At 39.3% G+C, this 19913-nt stretch overlaps 1 protein-coding gene across 1 annotated transcript; it reads right to left on the bottom strand.

Moving 5' to 3' along the window:
- Nucleotides 1–394: 394 nt before the first annotated feature.
- rnf122 (ring finger protein 122) lies at nucleotides 395–18712 on the bottom strand. Its single transcript, XM_083913104.1, has 6 exons — nucleotides 18425–18712; nucleotides 12752–12908; nucleotides 5652–5697; nucleotides 5521–5562; nucleotides 5288–5370; nucleotides 395–3302 (listed from the first exon to the last, which is right to left on the bottom strand). The coding sequence occupies exons 1-6, from the start codon at nucleotides 18447–18449 to the stop codon at nucleotides 3188–3190; spliced, it is 468 nt and encodes a 155-aa protein (XP_083769230.1). The 5' UTR covers nucleotides 18450–18712; the 3' UTR covers nucleotides 395–3187.
- Between the last annotated feature and the right edge of the window lie 1201 nt (nucleotides 18713–19913).

The raw sequence follows: 19913 nt of genomic DNA, 5'->3' as shown, positions 1-19913 counted from the left end.
TTGAATATATAATGAAAATATGGGAGAAAAGAAAGAAATAAGAGGACAAAACATCAGTGCTGAAACTAGTGTTCCTTTTTCTTTTGTGTGTTGTGAAATAACATAATAAAACTTAACTACATTAAACCATTTAAAAGAAAACATTTCTCAAAAGGTTGAGAACCAGTGACGGAGACAACAATTTCATACATTTTCATGTAGTATTGAACCTGCTGATGGCGCCAGATACTAGAAATAAACAAGAGAAGCTGAACAAAACAGACGGACCATATTTATTATTGTTTCAAGTTATTTACATCTGTTCGGATACCAAAATGTGAAATGTGGCCAGAATCAGAGTGTACAAATTTCTTTGACATTTTTTTCTTTTCTTGGCACGTGAATTGAACAGCCTCGCGTGTGTGTTTGGCTTTTAATTACAGTGCAGGTGCCTTCTGTATCTGGACAATGTGCTTTGTGAGTTTTGTGCTCCATTTTAGGCAGTGTTTCGCTTTTTAAATCGCTTTAAATCACACAGACACAAAGACACAGACACACATACACACACATACACACATAGAAAAATACAACCGAGGAATGTAAAAATGCCAGCAATAATGCCACAGAAATGTATGAAAGTGAGTTAGTTGCTTCCCAGATTAATTCACAGAAAAACACTGAGGGTCTGTACTGCTGCTCCCCGTCTTTTCGGATAAAATAGCATCTCAAATACTTCACAGACTTTTATGAAAGATTTACCACACTTGGAAACAAGGGACCTGCTGTGCTGCATCCGAACCTTAGTGCTAATATTTTAGAAGAACAAAGGCTTTTTATTTTTTTGTGAATTTAAAGTGCAATTTCTTAAACAAAAACATATTTTAACAAAGAACCAAACTGTTACAATGAAAGGCAGAAAGTGTCAGTTCCTTCCATCATCTATATTAACACAATAAAAACATGTCGGAACAATAAAACACCCCAGTGGGGAAAAAATAACACACACATCACATCACTGTAGAGGTGGGCACCAATATGGACTTAACACATCAGTATCAGTTTCACATATCAGCAAAAAATCTATTGGTTTGAGTTTCTGGAAATACTCATTCATTTGCTACATGTGGACAGCTTGAGCTTCTTCTTTAAATAATATGAATCTTTAGGTCCCACTAATGATGCCTGAATCCAACTTTTCCTTCATTTTTAAAAAAATCAGTGTGACTTAAATTTATAATCTTCAGTACAAAACATTTGTAAAACGTTTATGGAAGCCCCGAGAGGCAAGTGAGAACCCTTAACCCTTTTTTTGGTGATGCATCGATGGTGTTCCTTTCTGTGTTTATGACTTAACGGTTCTGTACTCAACATTCAGAGCATTAATACAGGAGCAAACCTTTCTATGGAAAGATATAGTGGCGTAAATGCGTCCTGAGTAGAGAATGAAGTCACCCTCCCTCTGTGTGGGAAATTTGTAGTATGTAGAAAACATCGCTTACTGTTTGTAAACACACAGCCTTGAGAGTCGGACCTTCCTATCCTCCCCGCCTCAACGGCGAGAGTGAGAGAGAGAGAGAGAGAGAGAGAGAGAGAGAGAGAGAGAGAGAGAGAGAGAGAGAGAGAGAGAAAGAGAGAGAGTGCAGTGATGGTTGAGCAAGCTAGAGACTGAGTGAAGAGAGCGAGCTCCGTTCAGACAAAGCAGTAAATCAGAGGCATAAAACAGTATTTTGTGTTTTTTTTCACGGCAGTTACACATGCCTCCACAGAGTCCTGCTAGAACACCCTGGGTAGCGCTTCCTGTCAAAAGCACTCTTGTTACTGTATTAAACACGGAGAATACGTTTACGTTGTGAACTCACATAAAACCCAGTCTCCCGGTTGAAAGTCCACTGTTTATTTGGCCCATCCACCACCCCTACCTGCCTCTTTAAGCAGAGTTTGGTGCTCTTAATCTTGGAGCACTAGCTCTGAGCGTCTAATATCACTGCAGGTTTACAGTTGAAAGTCGAGGGCCGTGACAAAATGGCAGTATTTGACCACCTGGGAATGAGAATTGGTTGGGGCCACACTGCCGGGTTATGAGTGAATGCAGAACTTCACTCTCTCTCTATTTGTGTGCGTGTTGGTGAAACAAATGCTGCCTCATGCCCTGTCTTAGTATGCAATGCTGAGGGTAAGGGGCGTGACAAAGCAGCGGTTGAGAGCTGCTCACCCTGCGAGCTGTTATTGTTTGGGTGTTAAACACCCATGTGGATACAGATACAGACCCCACCACACACTTCTAGTGGGTCATAAGTGATGATTGAGAGATTGAGATTATTTATGTATTAGTTTATACCTTGTTTTCTTTTTGATCATATGACATATTATATCTTAAAACAGGTAGAAAAAAGGTTTTGGCTAAAGTTTTCACAGAACTTTCACCTGTTCTTAAGTCATAAACACAAGAGAGAAAACTATTTAGATCAGACTTTTGAAAAAAAGGATCACTGGAAATGGAAAAACTCCCCTGACTTTCAGGGCTTCTGCTGTTTCCAAACAGCTGCAGACATTTCAGTTAAACCCTTCTTCTACCTGAAATTTATTTTAGATAATTCTAAGAAATGACTGTAGTTTTGACAGCAGTGTAACTTCTGTCGATATTTTCTTATGAAAGGGGATGTTGAAATATAATTTTCTCTATGATTTCGTCTTAAAACTTCTTGTCTGGAATAATTTAGCCAATTTTTAATAACCTGAGCTGATACTGAAATGAGTTAATATCAGTGACCCCTGTGACATACAACACTCGTACATGCTTGGAGAGGATCAGTGCCTCCTATCCAGGGTCCCGTCCTTCAACGCTCTCTCAAAACTCTTCTTCAGTGGTGCCATTAACCTGACACGAGGCAACAAGAGAAGATGTGACGGGTGGAGAGAGGGATGTTGAAAGATGAGTGGTGGAGTGATGTGTGGGTGGCTCGAGATAATCTCTCAGACACCACAAGGTGTCGTGTTGTCATCTCAGATATGGTTGCTAGGCAACATCATCGTTCAGAGTCTTTCCACATGCGGTAACTAGGTTACCCCAACTTACTATCATCATGTTGGTGTTTTTGCTGAGTTTTTAACAGCAAAACAGTGTCCCTCTTTCTGTTGGTCGCTAACTGATATCAGTTGGTCTGGCCCGGGCGCTGACGTCCTACCCAGGCTGGCAGGGGTTGATGGATTACACCAGTTCATCTAGAAGAGTCCCTATGCTGTGGTGCTGCTCAGGGGGGCCGGCTATAGGTTTGTTGCACATGGGGCAGACGCAGCGCACCTCCAGCCACTTTACCAGACACCTAGGCAGGAGATCCCAGACAGGAAAGGAATAAGAAGAGAACAACATGAGATCATGATTCCGCTCACTCATTTTGACACTGATCAACAAAAGCCATATTTGAGAACCAGTGGTGGAGGAAGTATTGGGATCTTTTACCTCAATAAAAGTAGCAATGCCACACTATGAACTACTCAATAACGAGTCTGCCATCATGATTTTACAAAAGTATTAGCCGCAACTTGTACCTAAAGTATCAAAAGTAAAAGTATTAAGAGTTTTCTAGTAGGATCTACTTCTGGACTGTTATGCATGGGTATTTTTAATATATAACAATGCATTATATTTCATAGGCTATTTTTGTATGTAAACTTTTGATGTTCACAGTATAACTATGAAAATACACTCCGAAATGTAGTGAAGTAGAAGGATAAAACAGTGGAAAATTGACGTGCTCTAAGTACAAAGTGCCAGAGTCTCAAAACTGGACTTGAGATAGGATGTTTGAAACCTGAACCTCTGACATCTGGATACAAAAAATGGGAACTGTATGGAAAAAATCACACATGCAACAAGACTGAAAAGACCAAAATAAGTCCAAGAGTCCAAGGAGACATTTATGCCACATTTGAAGACTCCAAAAAGTTTCTTAGATATTGCATTGACAAGACTGGGACAGACGTCATTTCTCTCTTGTTTTTTCTTTATTCCTATGAAATTTTGACTATGATTTTTTTCTTTCCTCTTTCTCTAATTCTCCAATACTGACTTTTACCATTTCCCTGCGCTGTAAATGTCCCATCAATGATTTTTCTGTCTATGTTATAATGTCTTTCAGGCATATTAGGGAACAACCTCCCACACGAGGGAGACTCAGCCTAGGGTTTCAATTAACCACCTGACGACTTTACTCCACCACCACCACCAGACGGAGGAATCTTGTCTTATTTCCTGTCTTCACAAGAGCCGATGCTTAGTGAGGATGCTTCACATTGATGGAGTCTAATCACTTAAGTCTTTATTAATAAATATTGTCATTAACTTCCAATTGATCTCTCCTTAATCAACTGCAGGTTGACAGCAACGGTTTAAATTGGCCTCCAGTTTACAAACAATCTGGAAGTCTCTCCCTCCCTCTCTCTCTCCCTCCCTCTCTCTCTCTCTCTCTCTCTCTCTCTCTCTCTCTCTCTCTCTCTCTCTCTCTCTCTCTCTCTCCCTCACTCCCTCCCTCTCCTGCTTCCAACTAAATCGGCTGACTGACGGCATGCATTAATTTTAGTTCAACCAATCAGAGCCACATGCTCTTTCCTGTTTCCAAAGAAATCCTTTACTTCCTTCCATCCCCTTCTCCCTGCATCCCGGTTTGATGTATCCCTTCCTCGTCTTTGACCAACATGCTATCACATTGATAGATAACCACTCTGCCACTCTACTAAGTGCTGTAGCACAATTTCGGTGTGTAAGCCACTGCTGATGAAGACCTATGTTGGTTGTAACGCGTTGGGTCATTTCAAGTTTCCATTTAGAATAAAGGGATTTTTTAAATTTTGTTTAAACCCTGCCTTGTGCCTTGGATTGTTTTTGAAGGGGACTAGCACTTCATATTCTACTCATGAAATGAGTTGTGACAACACAAGATGGTATAAGCACGATTATCACAAAGACCCAGCGGTGCTTCTTCATGCCTCTCTTTCATTTAGTCTCTCCTGATTGATATTGATATAAATACATGCTCCTAATGTTCAAGATGACTGTGAGAAAATCACAATTTTAGACACCTAATAAACATCAGTTTTCTGCCGTCTAACCAGTGCATACGCTATTGCCCTCACCCCTCCTCCCTGCTCCTGTAGTGCTTTGCTGCAATCAGGAATAAATCAACCAAAACTATATGTGTAATTTCTGTAATCACTGACCGTTGGCTTAAACACGATCATTTTCATTTCAACAAGGCCAAACAACTGCAAAGTGGTAACAAGAGAAAAAGAAAGACTCCACTTTACTCACTTCCTGTGGAAAGCATGTTGGCATGGCAACACTCCCAGCTCGTCTTTAACTTTGAAGTCCTCCAGACATACGGCGCACGTCTGCTGCGTAAGTGACAGACGGACAGGACAGAGTGAAGACAGTCATTTGATTACATTATCATGCAACAATTTTGTGTTTTTGTTTTGGATTATAAAAGATTTCAGCTGCGTGTTTATGCGGAAATCAAACGTGCATGTAAATCACATATTTACCCCGTGAAGATTCAACTTCTTTGGATCTCCTTTTAAAACCACCTGCAGGAGTAACAAAAACAAAATATGTTTAAGAGAGATTTCTTTTATTTATACTGTAAAGGCTGCTTAAATATTAGATCAGGCTTTACCTCTCTGTAACCAAACCGCTCACTCTGGGCTTGGTGTCGTAGTTTGCTGTGGATTAATTAATAGATTAATAGTATTAAGATAGACAGTATTAACCATAATGCATATAAATATATTAAGTAGAAACCCAAAATACAAGTATGAACCTGAAAATACGCATATTACAGGACCTTTAAAAAGTAAATACAGTTTTGAGGTAGGCCTGAGTATTTCCATATCGTGGCTTTAAACTTCTACTCTACTTCTGCTTTTTCTTAAGGAAATATTGTACTTTGTACTCCATTGCGTTTATTTGACAGCTATAGTAAATGCTTAAATACAAAACGTGATCATCATATAAAATATTTGAAAGCACAATTATTAATAATTTATTGTAATGTATTGTAAGATAGCACTCTGTATGATGAGGGAAAGAAGTTCATATACTAAGACTACTGAAAGCTCAATGTCATTTTATTGTTGCTGCTGGTCGCAGTTGGGCTCACTCTAACTACTTTATTTACTTATGAGTTTAATCAATACATATGCCTCATATTTTTTACAAATTGTTCACAGCAATGCGTAAGTACAGCTGACAGATAAATATAGTGGACTTAGAAACTGCAGTATTTTGAGATCTTAAATGTAATGGAATAAGTATAAAGTATTGCAGAATTAAATACAAAGACTCAAGTAAATTGAACTTAGTTCCACCACTTTCCACTTGTTTAGGAAGAGATAAAAGTATCTGTATTTATTCTAAGATGAGTTTAAGAGTTCATTGGATTTAGGCTAAGATTTTCAGTTAAATTATGGGACTGCGTGTATAAGGAAGCTGTGTAACTGCAGGGTAAGCTTTACATCCATAGACAAATAAATGTTCCCCTGCAAGCACACAAACACACACACACGCACACACACACACTGTTAACACACTGAAGAAACTACACGCAAATGCTAACACACACACACACACACGCACACACACACACACTAAAGAAACTACACGCAAATGCTAACACACACACACAGACACACACACACACACACACACGTGCGCACACACACACACACACACACACACACACACACACACACACACACACACACACACACTTCCATGCACATATACACAAACACGCATAATGAGTATGTTGCGTCTTTGAATCCCTGCACCACCCTCATAACCAACAATAGAGAGATCTTTATCACTTGGCGAGCAGCGTCTGTACAGGCGGTTATTTTTGGCCTCTTGTTTTTACACAACTAAACATAGACTCAAATGTCTATCAACGACTGTGATTTGAGGCTGAAACTGAATGCAAGGAGAGCATTTGAGATGAAAGATGAATATTTATTTGTGACCTGAGGCCCCCTCAAAAATCAAAAAAGAAAAATCATATCTCACTGCTTGTAGTAAGGAAATTACAGTTATTTGTTGTGTTTGACACTTGGTTTATTGTTTACGCTGATTGCCCCTAACAATCTCCCATGCAGAACAATGTGAGGATACACATTTTACATGTATTGAGGTTTCCCATGCCTGGAGAATGATGTGAAGTGGGTGAAAGGGGGGAATGACGGAGATTTCAGTGTTTCAGCCGGCAAAGAATAGAAAAATCTTCACATAGCTACTGCTCACCAGATCTCATTGTATAAAGTAACAATGGATTCAACAGGTGTTTATGATATAATGATATTCTATATTTGAATATATCAAATACCAGATTGTTTCTGTGGTATATAGTAGTAACCAAGCCAATATTTTCCTCCATAATGTTATTTCTACACCTTGGATATATTAACTGGCAAAGGCTATTTAAACCCAAAAATCAATGTATGCTATTCATACTTGGGTGTCGGTAGCAAACATGGCTTTATTTGCCTAAACCTAACCAAACTGCAAAAACGTCAACGTCGAACAAGTCAATAAGTCACATTCTCAAATGTGAGTAGTTGGTGCAAGGAATTGCCTCGTATGACAATAAAGTGAATATCTTTCTGTCTTTGATTGTTAGTCACCTCTGGAAATCATTGATTAATAAAGAAAATACTTTATTTATATATTCACTGATAAAGAAAAAGTTGTCATTGCGTCTTCTGCAGTTCTCCAGATTGTTTCACTGAAAACCTTTGTTTCAGTTGTCTTATTTAACATTTTCAGCTTAATTAACTTTGTTATCAGTTAGTAGTTTGTCTAAGTTTTCTCTTTTTATTATGCTTATGTTATATGTTAGCTATATGTTTTGAATTAAATGTGTAGAAAAATACTATTTTTTCTAGTTCCAGATAAACTTATTCAGAGTGACAGAGGCAAATGTCTGTTTGATTCTCTGTCTGAACCTGACTGGGCTTTAATTTCTCAAAATTTTCTCAGGCTTGAATGACGTCAGGTTCACACAAATTTCCATTTAATTCAACTTATATGCATGGATAAAAAAGCAGTTGAAATACAGGTTTTTAGTGGAGCTAACACCCGAACTCTCTTAGGTCAGATCATTTAGCTGTAGTTTCTTCTTAGGACATTTTTTTACAGATTTAACCAACATAGTAGACGTGTCTCTTTCTCTCCTGATAAGCTACTAGATCTCTCACATGTGTTCACATGTGATGGAAAATTATCTCAAGCCTGTCTTTTGTGCTGCTGAAGCATTTTGGAATCGTCTGTCACTTTATTTTTCTAGATCTCTTACTCTACAGATAAGATAGCATCTGTCTGTATGACCAGCTTCAAGAGTAATGTTTCTTGTTGTTGGCTAATGAACAACTGTGTTAAGCTTTAGAAACTCTCTTCTGGGATTTGAACCGCTAGGGTATTTCACACGTTCAGTCTCATGGATCACTGATTGTACATTACATGAGTCACTGATTTAATTTGGGGTTCTGGTGGCTTAATAGCTCTGCGCTATACTGTCCCACTGTACTGCAGTGGTGGAAGAATTATATATATATACTGAAGGAAAGGAACAAAATAAAACAGTCTGCTACAAGTAAATATCCTACATTCAAGATGTCACTTATTAAACGTATTATTAACAAAATGTATTTAAACGATTAAAGTAAAAGTAGGGCGACATGGTGGTGTGGTTGTTAGCACTGTCGCCTCACACGGGAGGGTAACTGGTTTGAATCCCGGCTAGGGCCCTTCTCCCCGTGTTTGTGTGGGTTTTCTCTGGGTTCCTCCCACAGTCCAAATACATGCATGTGTTAGGTTAATTGGTGACTCTAAATTGCCTGTAGTCTTTCTCTGTTTGTCTCTATGTGCCCTGCGATAGACTGGTGTCCTGTCCAGGGTGTACCCCGCCTCACGCCCGATGTCAGCTGGGATTGGTACAGTACAGTACAGGATGGTACAGTTCATAGTTAAGGGGGAAAATGAAAAAAGCTGCTTGTTTGTCAGAACGAGCATAAGTTTAATTATTTAACAGTTAAACACAACAGCTAAACAGTTTTAGCTGTCAGTATGAAACATACAAATAAAATGTAAAACAAATATAAAAAATGCTGCTGCAATTCTCTAATAAATAAAATACTTGGTAAATAATTGCAACTGCAGCATTAACTTAGGTTATGGCATATGCCAGTTCTGAACTCCCAGGTAGGGGTTGTAGAGTAGTGTCGGGAGCTGGGTTTGCACAGCTTGTTTCACAGCAACGGTTATAGTCCATAACTGGATTGTGCCTTTTTAAATGCGTGTGCATGTTCATAATTAACTTGGAATCCAAAGTTATCTCACACCTGGGATTTGAATAACAGGGGGACGTCTGCCAAATACATACAGACCAAGCCCCAACCACAGCAACTTCCTGGTTGATCCAATACGAAAGTGCCAAAGATTGCAGTTCGGCGAGTGCCACTAGGGGTAGATTTCATAATAGAGCCGTTTCTTATTGACCCCCATGTTAACTTTCTAGTCTGTATGTTTAGGTCATAACTCCATGACAACACTGAAGATGTGATTTTTTTTTTGTAACAGGCTAGTTTTTATTTTATTGGAGGTTACAGTTTATGAATAATTAGGGGTGCGGCCTCTTGAGTGACAGCTAGCCGCTGGCCCTCACTTCTCCTCAGAGGTATACGTCAACCAGAAGGACATATGTCCCTCCCCCCAAACATCACATCAATGCCCTTTTTTGGTAAGAGGAAATGAAGAGGAGTCAAAGTCTGATAAGATGATGACTACCATAGGCGATTTGATCAAGTTGAGAGAACGGACCACGACAGAGAAACTCAGTCCATCTTTTTATACAGGTTATGATACAGACTCACAAGTAATATTGCACAGTTTAATATAGCACGGTATTATATTTTCCAAATTCATCATATGTTTTGTTTGTAAAATCTTAATCTGTTAAGTAATTTAAGGTATCAGAGAAATGCAGTGGAGTAAAGAATAATATTTCCCTCAAAAATGTAGTGAAGTAGAAGTATAAAGTAGCATCAGATTAAAATAGTCAGGTAAAGTATAAGCACTTAAGTTAAATACTCTCCACCACTGCTGTATTGTCTAAAGACACCTTCAGCTTGCAATTTGTGGTTCTTACAGCTGCCTTCTGACCAGCTGTAATTATATTGCAGGTACGGCCGTGTACACCCGCAGTTTGTGCCACTAACTGTTTGAATACCAAGCCAAACACAGATGTCAAGGCCTTTTTTAGAAAATTTGACAATTAATAGAATTGCTTTGTATGATTAAAGGAGGAAATCTCACATAGATGAATAGACTTTATAAATCACAATCATGTTCAAACATCACAAATCCCTGGCACACAGGATTTATAGAGAATCTGTCTGAGTGGATAATAAGTCTGCCCCCAACAGAGAATGGTATTCATTACTCAGTATTCATCTCACCCGGTCTATAAATGAATTCACAATCACACTCCTACCCGAGACTACCTCCAGCATGTTAATGGAGCCAAAGGAAGTGACTCATTGGTTGTGATTCATAGGCAAGTGCTTTAAGAGAAACAGGAAAGATCCAAGCTTTTCTGACAGACTTGATGGTCAATTTAGTGCAAAGCCACCACAACAGCCAAACATAACATTAATGATTAAATAAATGGGCCTGCAAGGTTTTCTGTGTTCTAATAACTACAAAAATCTAAATTGATTCCTTTGGGTACGGAGGCATAGTGCTGCCACTGAAAAATAACATTGTAAGGTGAAAAGTTTATTGTTATAATGTTTGTGATATTTTATCACATTATAAAAACCTTTTTTTTATTAAGTTATATAGTTTTACTATGATTTAGATAATAACATGATACATTATTATAATGTAAGAACATGAAACTCATGTTGTAATGAGGAAATGATGTGCAAGATAAATTGAGGAATATGACTCATTTACACCATTTGATGAGTTCTACTTTAAGTTTGAGTTGAGACATGGTGAGATTCTGCTGATATTGACCAAAGGCATGTGGAAAAAAAACATAATTAAATACAAATATAGCCATATTTGTTTTGATCCATTCAACATCCACTGAATCTCCTCTAATTATGAAGGATGACAAAGTTCTGCAGCTGAAAGCTACTTTAAGAACGGATTAATCCTCATTACCAGTAATATTACCCCGTATGAACAAGTCCAATCAGTGAATTAGCTGAAGCATTACTGATGTTCCTCTATTCATTTGTTAACCCAAGGGTAGTCAAATTTAAACCTGCAGTAACTATAATTGACTGCAGGGGGTCAATTACACAAGACTACATAATATTGACATATCACATTTTAAGGGGGCATGGTGAACCTGTTAGCAAACAGTTACAAAGAAAATTATCATTTATTTGGAGTTGTGTTTCTGGCCAACAGACAGATGTAAGTTCAATATTCACTCCCTCCCGTTTAGCTATTTTTAGCTCCTCAGGGAAATATTTGGCTGCTAAATGTTTCGTTATGTTCTCCAATAAAGTCGCTAACTAACTAACTAACACTCGGTTGTGGTTTTACACTGAAAACAGCTGCCTGCTACGGCAGAAAACAACACTGAGTGGTGAGAGAGGAGGACATGCTTTATTAATCCCTAATGTAATTATATACACACAGGTAGGCAGGATACACATGCAATAAGTAGACAGATGTTTTTGGCATCTTGATATCAGATGTGATTCTGATGGAAACAAAAAAATCATGTACAGCACTGAAAATAGCACATTATGAGATGTCAGGTGATTTTCCAAATGCAGACAGAGCCCAGGATAAAAAACAAACCGACGTCCATGTGTAATGCTTTTGTGTACTCCCACTGTGTGCTATTCAGGTTGTGTTTATTCTGAGCCTCACTGCAGTTTTCCTCACTGCTGTCCTCACACATTGTAACGGACTGCTTCCTGTTGCTTCATATCCCGTCCTTCAGACACAAACGTCCCCTCAGTTCATCAGGGAGTTCGCAGTCAACAGCGTGAGAGGTCACCCTGTTCCTCTTTTTTTTTACCTCCTTCCCTCCCTCAATGTGTTTCTCGCACACACACACACACACACACACACACACACACACACACACACACACACAATCTCCTTATTGGAGGTTTTTAGAGATGCTAATCTCGGTCAGTCCGCCACTTTGTTTCACACTGAACTAGCTCAGCAACTATTGGATGAACTGCTGCAATACATTGGATGTTGAACATGGTAAACATACCTTCTAATCAGCATCTTAGCTCGCTAACATTAGCATTTAACACAAAGCACTGCTGCAGTACAGCCTCCCAAAGCACTTTGGTGCGTTTTCCTTCTCGTTCGATTTGTCTGTGCAGATCTGAACACAGCAATCATGTACACACCAAAACAACGGCACCAAAACCCTTTAGAGATAATGGTCTCTGTCCGGTCATAAACAAATACTTTAGCTATTTGTTTGTGGTGGGAACATGATCCAACCTCAATCTGACCCAATCTGCAACATTGAGCCTAATGGTTACTTTAACCAGGTGATGCATTGTGGTTTGGTTGTTTTTTTGTTTGTGTGAAAAGAAACTAAATCAAGGTTAAGTTTACTAACTCATCCACTGACCTGAACCAGAGCAAAGGAAGTAAAGGTTTCAAGACACCCTTAGTTTTTTTTCCCCCCACATTTCTTGTTTTCAATCAAATATTTCTGTCCCTGTCGCCCCTCACCTGATGAAGTAACAGCAGAAGATGAGGCTCAGGATGAAGACAAAGATGCCTGTGCCGAAGATGACCATGTAGATGTTGAGAGGCAGGTCCTGGAAGGTGATGGGCGGCATGGTGCACGACTTGTTGGAGTAAACCAGTCCCAGACCACAGAAGCACCCTAAACAAAGACAGAGGGAAGATTTAAAAATACATTTACAAGGAGACGTATGCTAGAAAGGCAAAAAAAAAGGCCTTACACTGCTGAAAGCAAGAATATGTCTCAAAGCCCATATGCAACTCTACACTGTTTAAAATATTCTAGTATTAATGGGCAGCTGATGGACAGACGTGCAGCTGTGTTTGCCTCTAATGGAAGTCGGAAACGGCAGCTTACACACACACATGCACAAGCACAAAGGCTGAGGGAAAAAGGTAGAGAAAGACGGCCACTGCACTTTCCTGTGACGGCAAATTAGTCCTTTTCAGTGATGTAAAACACTCTTAATGCTGTATCCAAGCAACATGGTTGTATCTCTTATAACACGACGTATGGTTTAATTGTGGACAGACGAGAACAGCAAGTCATAGACGAAAAAGATCATATTTGCTCAATTTAAGACAGTGATGAAATCTAGTTAATTGGTTTTAAGACTTAAAGCACTCACTCTGAGAATCACTGAGGGCAATTTGATTAAAAAAGCAGCAAAAATGAAAATCTTTTTTTTTTTTTTAAGATATCTTAAGGCGATTCATTCATATACACTAAATATGACTGTTATTATGCTTTTAGGGAGAACGCTGCAGTGTGCTCCAACCCAAACAGATGGTATTCCCATCCCCTGCAATTTCCCAGCTTGGCTGCAATTTCCCAGCTTGGGATCAATAAACTATTTCTATTCTATTCTAAAGGTGCCCCCCTTTGTCTCATCACTCTTGCTGTGACACTCTACTCCTATGTGTGTTTGTTTTACCATGAAATAGATTATCACTGTAGCACTGCTGTCTACAGTCAAGGTCAGAGGTTGAGAGGCAGGGGAGGAGGAAGATTGAAGAACAAATGCGACCATGAGTGTTGCACTTTGTGTGCAGTCAGCCTGTTCGCCAGATAATATTGGCATTGTACGTTTCTGTTTTCTATTGTACTATTCTATTCTATTGTTTATTTTTAACGTTTTTGGCACCCTTTCACTTCTGTATGTGGCTTTTAATTGATTCCAATATAAAATTATAGACGTTAATGTTACATGTTCAGAGCAAGTGCTCTGGAAGTCAGGTAGTATATCAAGCCTATAACTCCACTTAGGGAGGAGGTCGGGGTGGATGGTTGGGTCAAACAAACACTCAACTTTCATCCGGGAGACTGCTTGTGTCCTGTTCATGTCCCGTCCTGCCAAACTACAACCTTCTCCTAAACCTAACCATGTTGTTTTTTATGCCTAAAACTAGGTCATGTTAATAGCTTTTGTTTGGAATTAAAACCTTAATCGTGTTTAAAATTGTGACTGCGGAGCATCAAAGTGTCAGTGAAATGTTGATATTCAACATATCTGTGGTTTTCAGAAACATAGGCCAAAGTTTTACATTTTATTCTGGTGGCTGGGTGGGTGCAGTTCACAGTATTTGACGGGTTGTTTCTAGGGGCATTAATCAAGTATAAACTGAGAAAAACCATGAATTCCCAAACCTCAAGGAAGAAACCAATGCAGAAAAACATTTGTAGATTAGATAGACAGTGACAATGAGACACAGAGAGCACACTTTGTTTTGTTTTGTGTTTCTGCATCAGTAATGAGAAGTCGGTATCTGCATGTGAGCGGGGGCTTTGTTAGATCAGGTCACACTAACCCAGTGAGTGATAGTGAATCAGAGCTAGTCTGTTGATACAAACCCCTCCATATTAGAATAGGAAGTGGAGGCAGTGTGCCGCAGACGGCCGAGAGATCAAACACTTCAGCAGCTGATTGACTGAAACAACTTGCGTTGTTTAATCATAAAAGAAAAATACAGATTCTTCCAAGACACACGGCAGCAACTTATCTGACTGTAAAAACAAACTGCACTGAGATGTGTGTTGGACTGCCAAGCTGTCCACTGTAGGATGGATGGATGATGGATGGATGGATGGATGGATGTACAGACGAATGGATGGATGGATGGATGGATGGAGACCTTTACCGGTTACATATCCATGTAATGAGTATTGTTTTTTAATAGATGTTGGTATTTCTAGTCACTCCTGCAGCCAAAGTGACACGCTGACATTTCTATTTGACATTTCTCCCACTTCACAGTGAAAATTGAAGTATGAGAGAATCGATTCTTCCCACCTCGTAGTTCCAACGTCTCTGAATGAGCAGTGATTCTCCATCTATCGAGGCTCGTCTACACATTCAAGTTGCACCACTACATGACTTCACACTGCAAGAGGAAATTACTACCAGAGACCAAACTGAAGGACATGTGAAGCACAGCAAGGATCCTACAGGTCAAGGGTCATGAGTCATAACTTTCTTAAAACATTCTTGACAAGCCATTAACCATACTCTGTAAAATGTTATGAATATTTAAAGAGAAAACAACAAAGTTCAAATTGAATTTACTCATTTAGCTGCTCAACTATATTTATTGTAAATCTTATCTCCTTACCTTATGGTCTAAATCTTGTGTTAAACCATCTTTTACAATGCAATGTATGTAACTGTAATGGAGAAAACTGAATATCCCCTTTAGTTTTGTGCCTATATCAACTTAGCTCTAGTGTAAACCACTGTACTAAACTATGTTACTTTATATATAAAGTATAGTATTTTAGTTAGTTAGTTAGTTATTATCACTAGCTTCACTTCAAACAGGATTTGTCTGCTTTGTGCTTTTACTTTTGATACTTAGAACAATATAACAGACCTTTGAAAGAGGAAGTATGTCCCTTCCCCATACACATTGGAAGGTGAAGTTGTGCCCTACTCTTGTGTTAAAAACATTGTATTTGGATATTTAATCAGAATCAGCCTTTAAAAAAACCCACATGTCCATTATCATAAAATGCAAAACTCCCTTTCACTCACTTTAGTTCCTCCATTATTCATAGATCTCTGAGGGCTTGACCTCACTGTCCACAATTGTATCTGGACACACGTGAGGCTGTGAACATACGCACAAATCAGGCAGATTTTTTTGGTGTCATCTTTACATTGTGCCAAACAATCTGCATTACAAAGGTTGTCAGGAGAGAAAGAGACTCACATAGCGGGGATGGGGGAGTGCATGCTCCTGTGTTCAAGCCACTGCACAGCTGATGGCACAAATCACCTGAGAAGCTGCTGCAGACTCAGAAACCAAATCTGGGTCATTTGTATTCAAGTTGTTGTGTGTGTGTGTGTGTGTGTGTGTGTCATGTCACAACTGTCTGTCTGTATGGATAGGCGCTCACATCTGTCTCCTCCACCTTTATATGCATGGAGAACAGACAGCTATATGTGGTATTTTGCTTTGGGTGGAGCCCTGCGTGACCACTGACCTATATATTGGCACTCAGGAGCTGCCCCGTTGCCATGGCACCGAGAGTAGCAGATGCAGTAAAAAAAAAGAAATAAAAAAGGATGAAAGCTAGCTACAGCGAAAGTTCTCATTTTTTGAGAATCTGAGTCGACTGTAATGAGTTTCAGCTGTCAGACAGATTCTCGTGTTGTTGTTCAAAAAGGCAGGAAAGTCCCTCCGTGATTCGATAGAGCTGTAAAATACCTCGACTATGGCAGCTTCCCTGACAGTTCCTCTGAGATGCTTGATAGGGTTTTGTCCTATATACGCCATGTTCACACACAAAGCTGCTTCTGCCGCTGCTGCTGCTTGCATTAAAGACTGAACTTGGCATCAAATATTAAACAGTTCACAGAAAGGGGGGGCACTCAAGCCTGCCTGCATGACTTCTGCTGCTGCTGACGAAGAAGAAGAAGAAGAAGAAGAAGAAGAAGAAGAAGAAGAAGAAGAAGAAGAAGAAGAAGGAGAAGAAGAAAGTACGTTGAGCCCAAAAGACCCCATCACATGCATCAAGTGCTACATGTGTCACGCATTAACACCATAGGCATGATCACAGATACACTGACACACAGAGCTGAGCTGTGGCTGCCTGATACTGCTTCATTTTTCCAGCAGAATGTCACTCTTTGATACTGTGTGTGTGTGTGTGTGTGTGTGTGTGTGTGTGTGTGTGTGTGTGTGTGTGTGTGTGTGTGTGTGTGTGTGTGTACGATTTCCCCTGTGAATAGCAAGGGAGTTGAGTAGCACAAAGGGAGTAATTGTTCTTGTCTGAACACCACCAAAGTCCACCGAGGAGGCTCCTGCACTCAAATGGGCGAAGCCACAAGCAAAAAAAAAGACGACTAATCCATCATCTTCAGCCGGGTCTCACCGTGGCAATGAAGCACTGACAAAGCATTTCACCGCCAGGAAGGGCTTAATGATGTTGAAGCATGACAGATGCACATCAGGACACTAACACATGTTTTTTTTTTAAACAAGACAGAGAAAGTTGTTCAGACTTTTGTTCAGGCTTTGGAGATAATTGGTCAAGGACGAGAAGAGACTGCAGATAGGGTCAGTCAGTGTCAACAAGATTACCCAGAAAGGCCCTAGAAAGCCCAATTAGCAGCCTTGTGCGACTCTCAGTTGGAGGTCATTTAGATGGCAATAAAGGATTCTATTGATTAAGCCGTCTCTTACTCTACCAATCAATACACAAATTGATTACACATTCATACAACAGCTGTTCTTCCATGTTCTTCACCACAAAAACCCAATTTAAGGAATATTATGAGAATACTTAAGGGATGCTTAAAACAAACAATGAGTGGATTACACTTTACCTTTCCCTATTTAGCATTTATAAGCATCATACAACACACAATATAACCCACTATAATATAGCTAAGTACATCATTATCAATGAATCTGCTGAACAGCATCTCTTTTCATCGTTTTGTCTGTAATTGTCTTTTTTTTCATGCCTGTTAGAATTCCCCTGTTAGAAGTCTTACAACAGCTTGTTTTATACGACCAACCACACCAAAAATCCAAAGATGTCACGTACGACAAAGGAAAGATTCACATTTATGAAGCAATTACTGCTAGTTGCTAATTAATTTTCTCTCAATCCTCTGATCAATTAATCGACTGATTGTTGCAGCTCTAATAATGCAGTTATAGGCAGATACAATAACATGTTAAGGTATTTATTAATTTCAGCAATTAGATTTCTCAGGTGAATACATATTTTATATTATTACATCTGTGTTTTACTATATTGTCATTAAGTATCATGTTGACCTCCACTTGCCCACATGAAGGAGTTAAAGTTGACAAATACACTTATACACAACTACTAAGACTTCAACTACAACATTATAGTGTGTTATAAACCATTACTGACATGTTTATATACTGCTAATCTATATTTTAGGGAGCTTTAAGTCCCTGTTTAACACCACAAAAGTCTGAATAGGAGTGAATTTGTTTTTCTTTAGTAAAGGGCGCTATTGTCTTTTCTCATACTAGAAATATCTAGATTTAGAAAACACTGGAGTGACCCAGAGACTACATTTTGCTCTACAATATTAACTGCCACAAGAGAGTCACTCTAATTACAGGCATATTGCACATGATATCTGAGAGGCCTTACAACATAAAATGACTGCTCACCGTTACACCACTGAAACGGGTGCATCAATGCACCAGAGGGAGTCCTTGCCGGCGGGATCCGATTCGTGTTTACCAACAAGCCGCAGCCGCCCGTGCAGATGGATGACCACAATAAAGAGCCCCGAGCAGAGCCGGTCTGCCAGCAGTGTGAAAGGTGAAGGAGACAATGGCACCTGTGAAAAAAAGACGAATAAAAAGGCGGATAAAAAACGCGTCTTTTTCCCGACAGTTGATTCGGGGCTATGTCACATTATTTGGTTCATCCCTGCAGATTTGACTAAAAAGGGAGAAATTGTGATGTGGATTCCCCCCTTCTTCTTCTTCTCGCAGTGGCTGTTGTGTCTCTGTTATTATTTATAGACGGCATAACACTGACCTAGCAGCAGCATCTGTGTGAGAAACTAGAGCACTGGCTGGATCTGCCTACTCCCGCCCCCGCAGACGCTACTGACGCGCGGGGAGACCAATCGTCAGGCCGCCTGGTCAGCGCGCACAGTGACGGACTGCGTGTGTTTTCTGCCATTATTATATCTCCCATTTCCTTAAACATGAGGGTTTCACAGCCTAAATAATTGCCAAGGATTAAAAATACTCCCTCCCACACTTTCTATACATTGTGTAAATGTATTGCTGCAACAATGGATCGATTTATTAATGAGTCAGTCAACAGAAAAGTAACTATTCTGATTGTCAACATTAGGCTGCCTATTTTCTTTGTCTTCGGTGGCTGTAAATGTAATATTTGGGGGGTTTGACTATTGACTGTATCAAATATCACCATGGGCTCTGAAATAAGCCATGTTTCATAATTTTGTTAAATTTGTTTAAGACGAAAACGCAAGAATGAATTGCTTTATCTATCTAATTTGTTTAGGTGTACACAACTAAACTAAAATAACAAAGTCCAGTAAATAAAATGAAAAAAACACCCTTCTAGCTTTTTCTGGAGCTTCCAACCTCAATGACTTCCTCAATGGACAAAGGATGGATTGCAGGTATGTGTGTTTCTTCCAAATAAACTGATTCCAAGGTGAAAAATTCTTTAGGCTCTTATCATTTTAGTTTATATTGTGCTTTAGTGGCAAACAAACTAGTAAAACATAACTAATGAGCAAATGAGTAAATATGGTGTGAAATTGTTGAGTCAGCTGCTGCTTCAGGGGGCAACAATACATTTTTAATCTCAAGTGTTGCATGGAAGAGAAGTCCATGTAAAAGATCACACGACAGTATAAATGTTTACATCTGCAACTGAAAACTTTATCTGCTGACAAACATTTAAGTGGCACAAACAAAAGCTCCAGAACAGCTAGAAGGACCTTGGGGTGAGATAGTTCAGTCAAATCCTTTATCTCTGTATTGGTCTATGTGTAGTCAACTTTAAGTATAGTGATAATCTGAAATAATCTACAATATGACCCTGTTAAAAATAAAAAACATCCATACACTGCGTTCCTGTTAAAGATTTCATCTATGTCCTACTACGAAG

The sequence above is a fragment of the Echiichthys vipera genome (genome assembly GCF_963691815.1).
Source record: "Echiichthys vipera genome assembly, chromosome: 4".
Lineage (NCBI taxonomy): Eukaryota > Metazoa > Chordata > Actinopteri > Perciformes > Trachinidae > Echiichthys > Echiichthys vipera.
The sequence above is the reverse complement of the archived record's forward strand: the minus strand, read 5'-3'. Positions and strand labels throughout refer to the sequence as shown.

Bases quoted from the DNA above. Each gene is read 5' to 3' on its own strand.
- rnf122 (XM_083913104.1), bottom strand. From the start codon at position 18,449: ATGCACCCGTTTCAGTGGTGTAACG. The intron at 5,563-5,651 runs GTAAAGCCTGAT...TTACTCCTGCAG, and splicing joins AGCGGTTTGGTTACAGAGAG to GTGGTTTTAAAAGGAGATCC. The intron at 3,303-5,287 runs GTGAGTAAAGTG...TCTCCTGCCTAG, and splicing joins CAACATGCTTTCCACAGGAA to GTGTCTGGTAAAGTGGCTGG.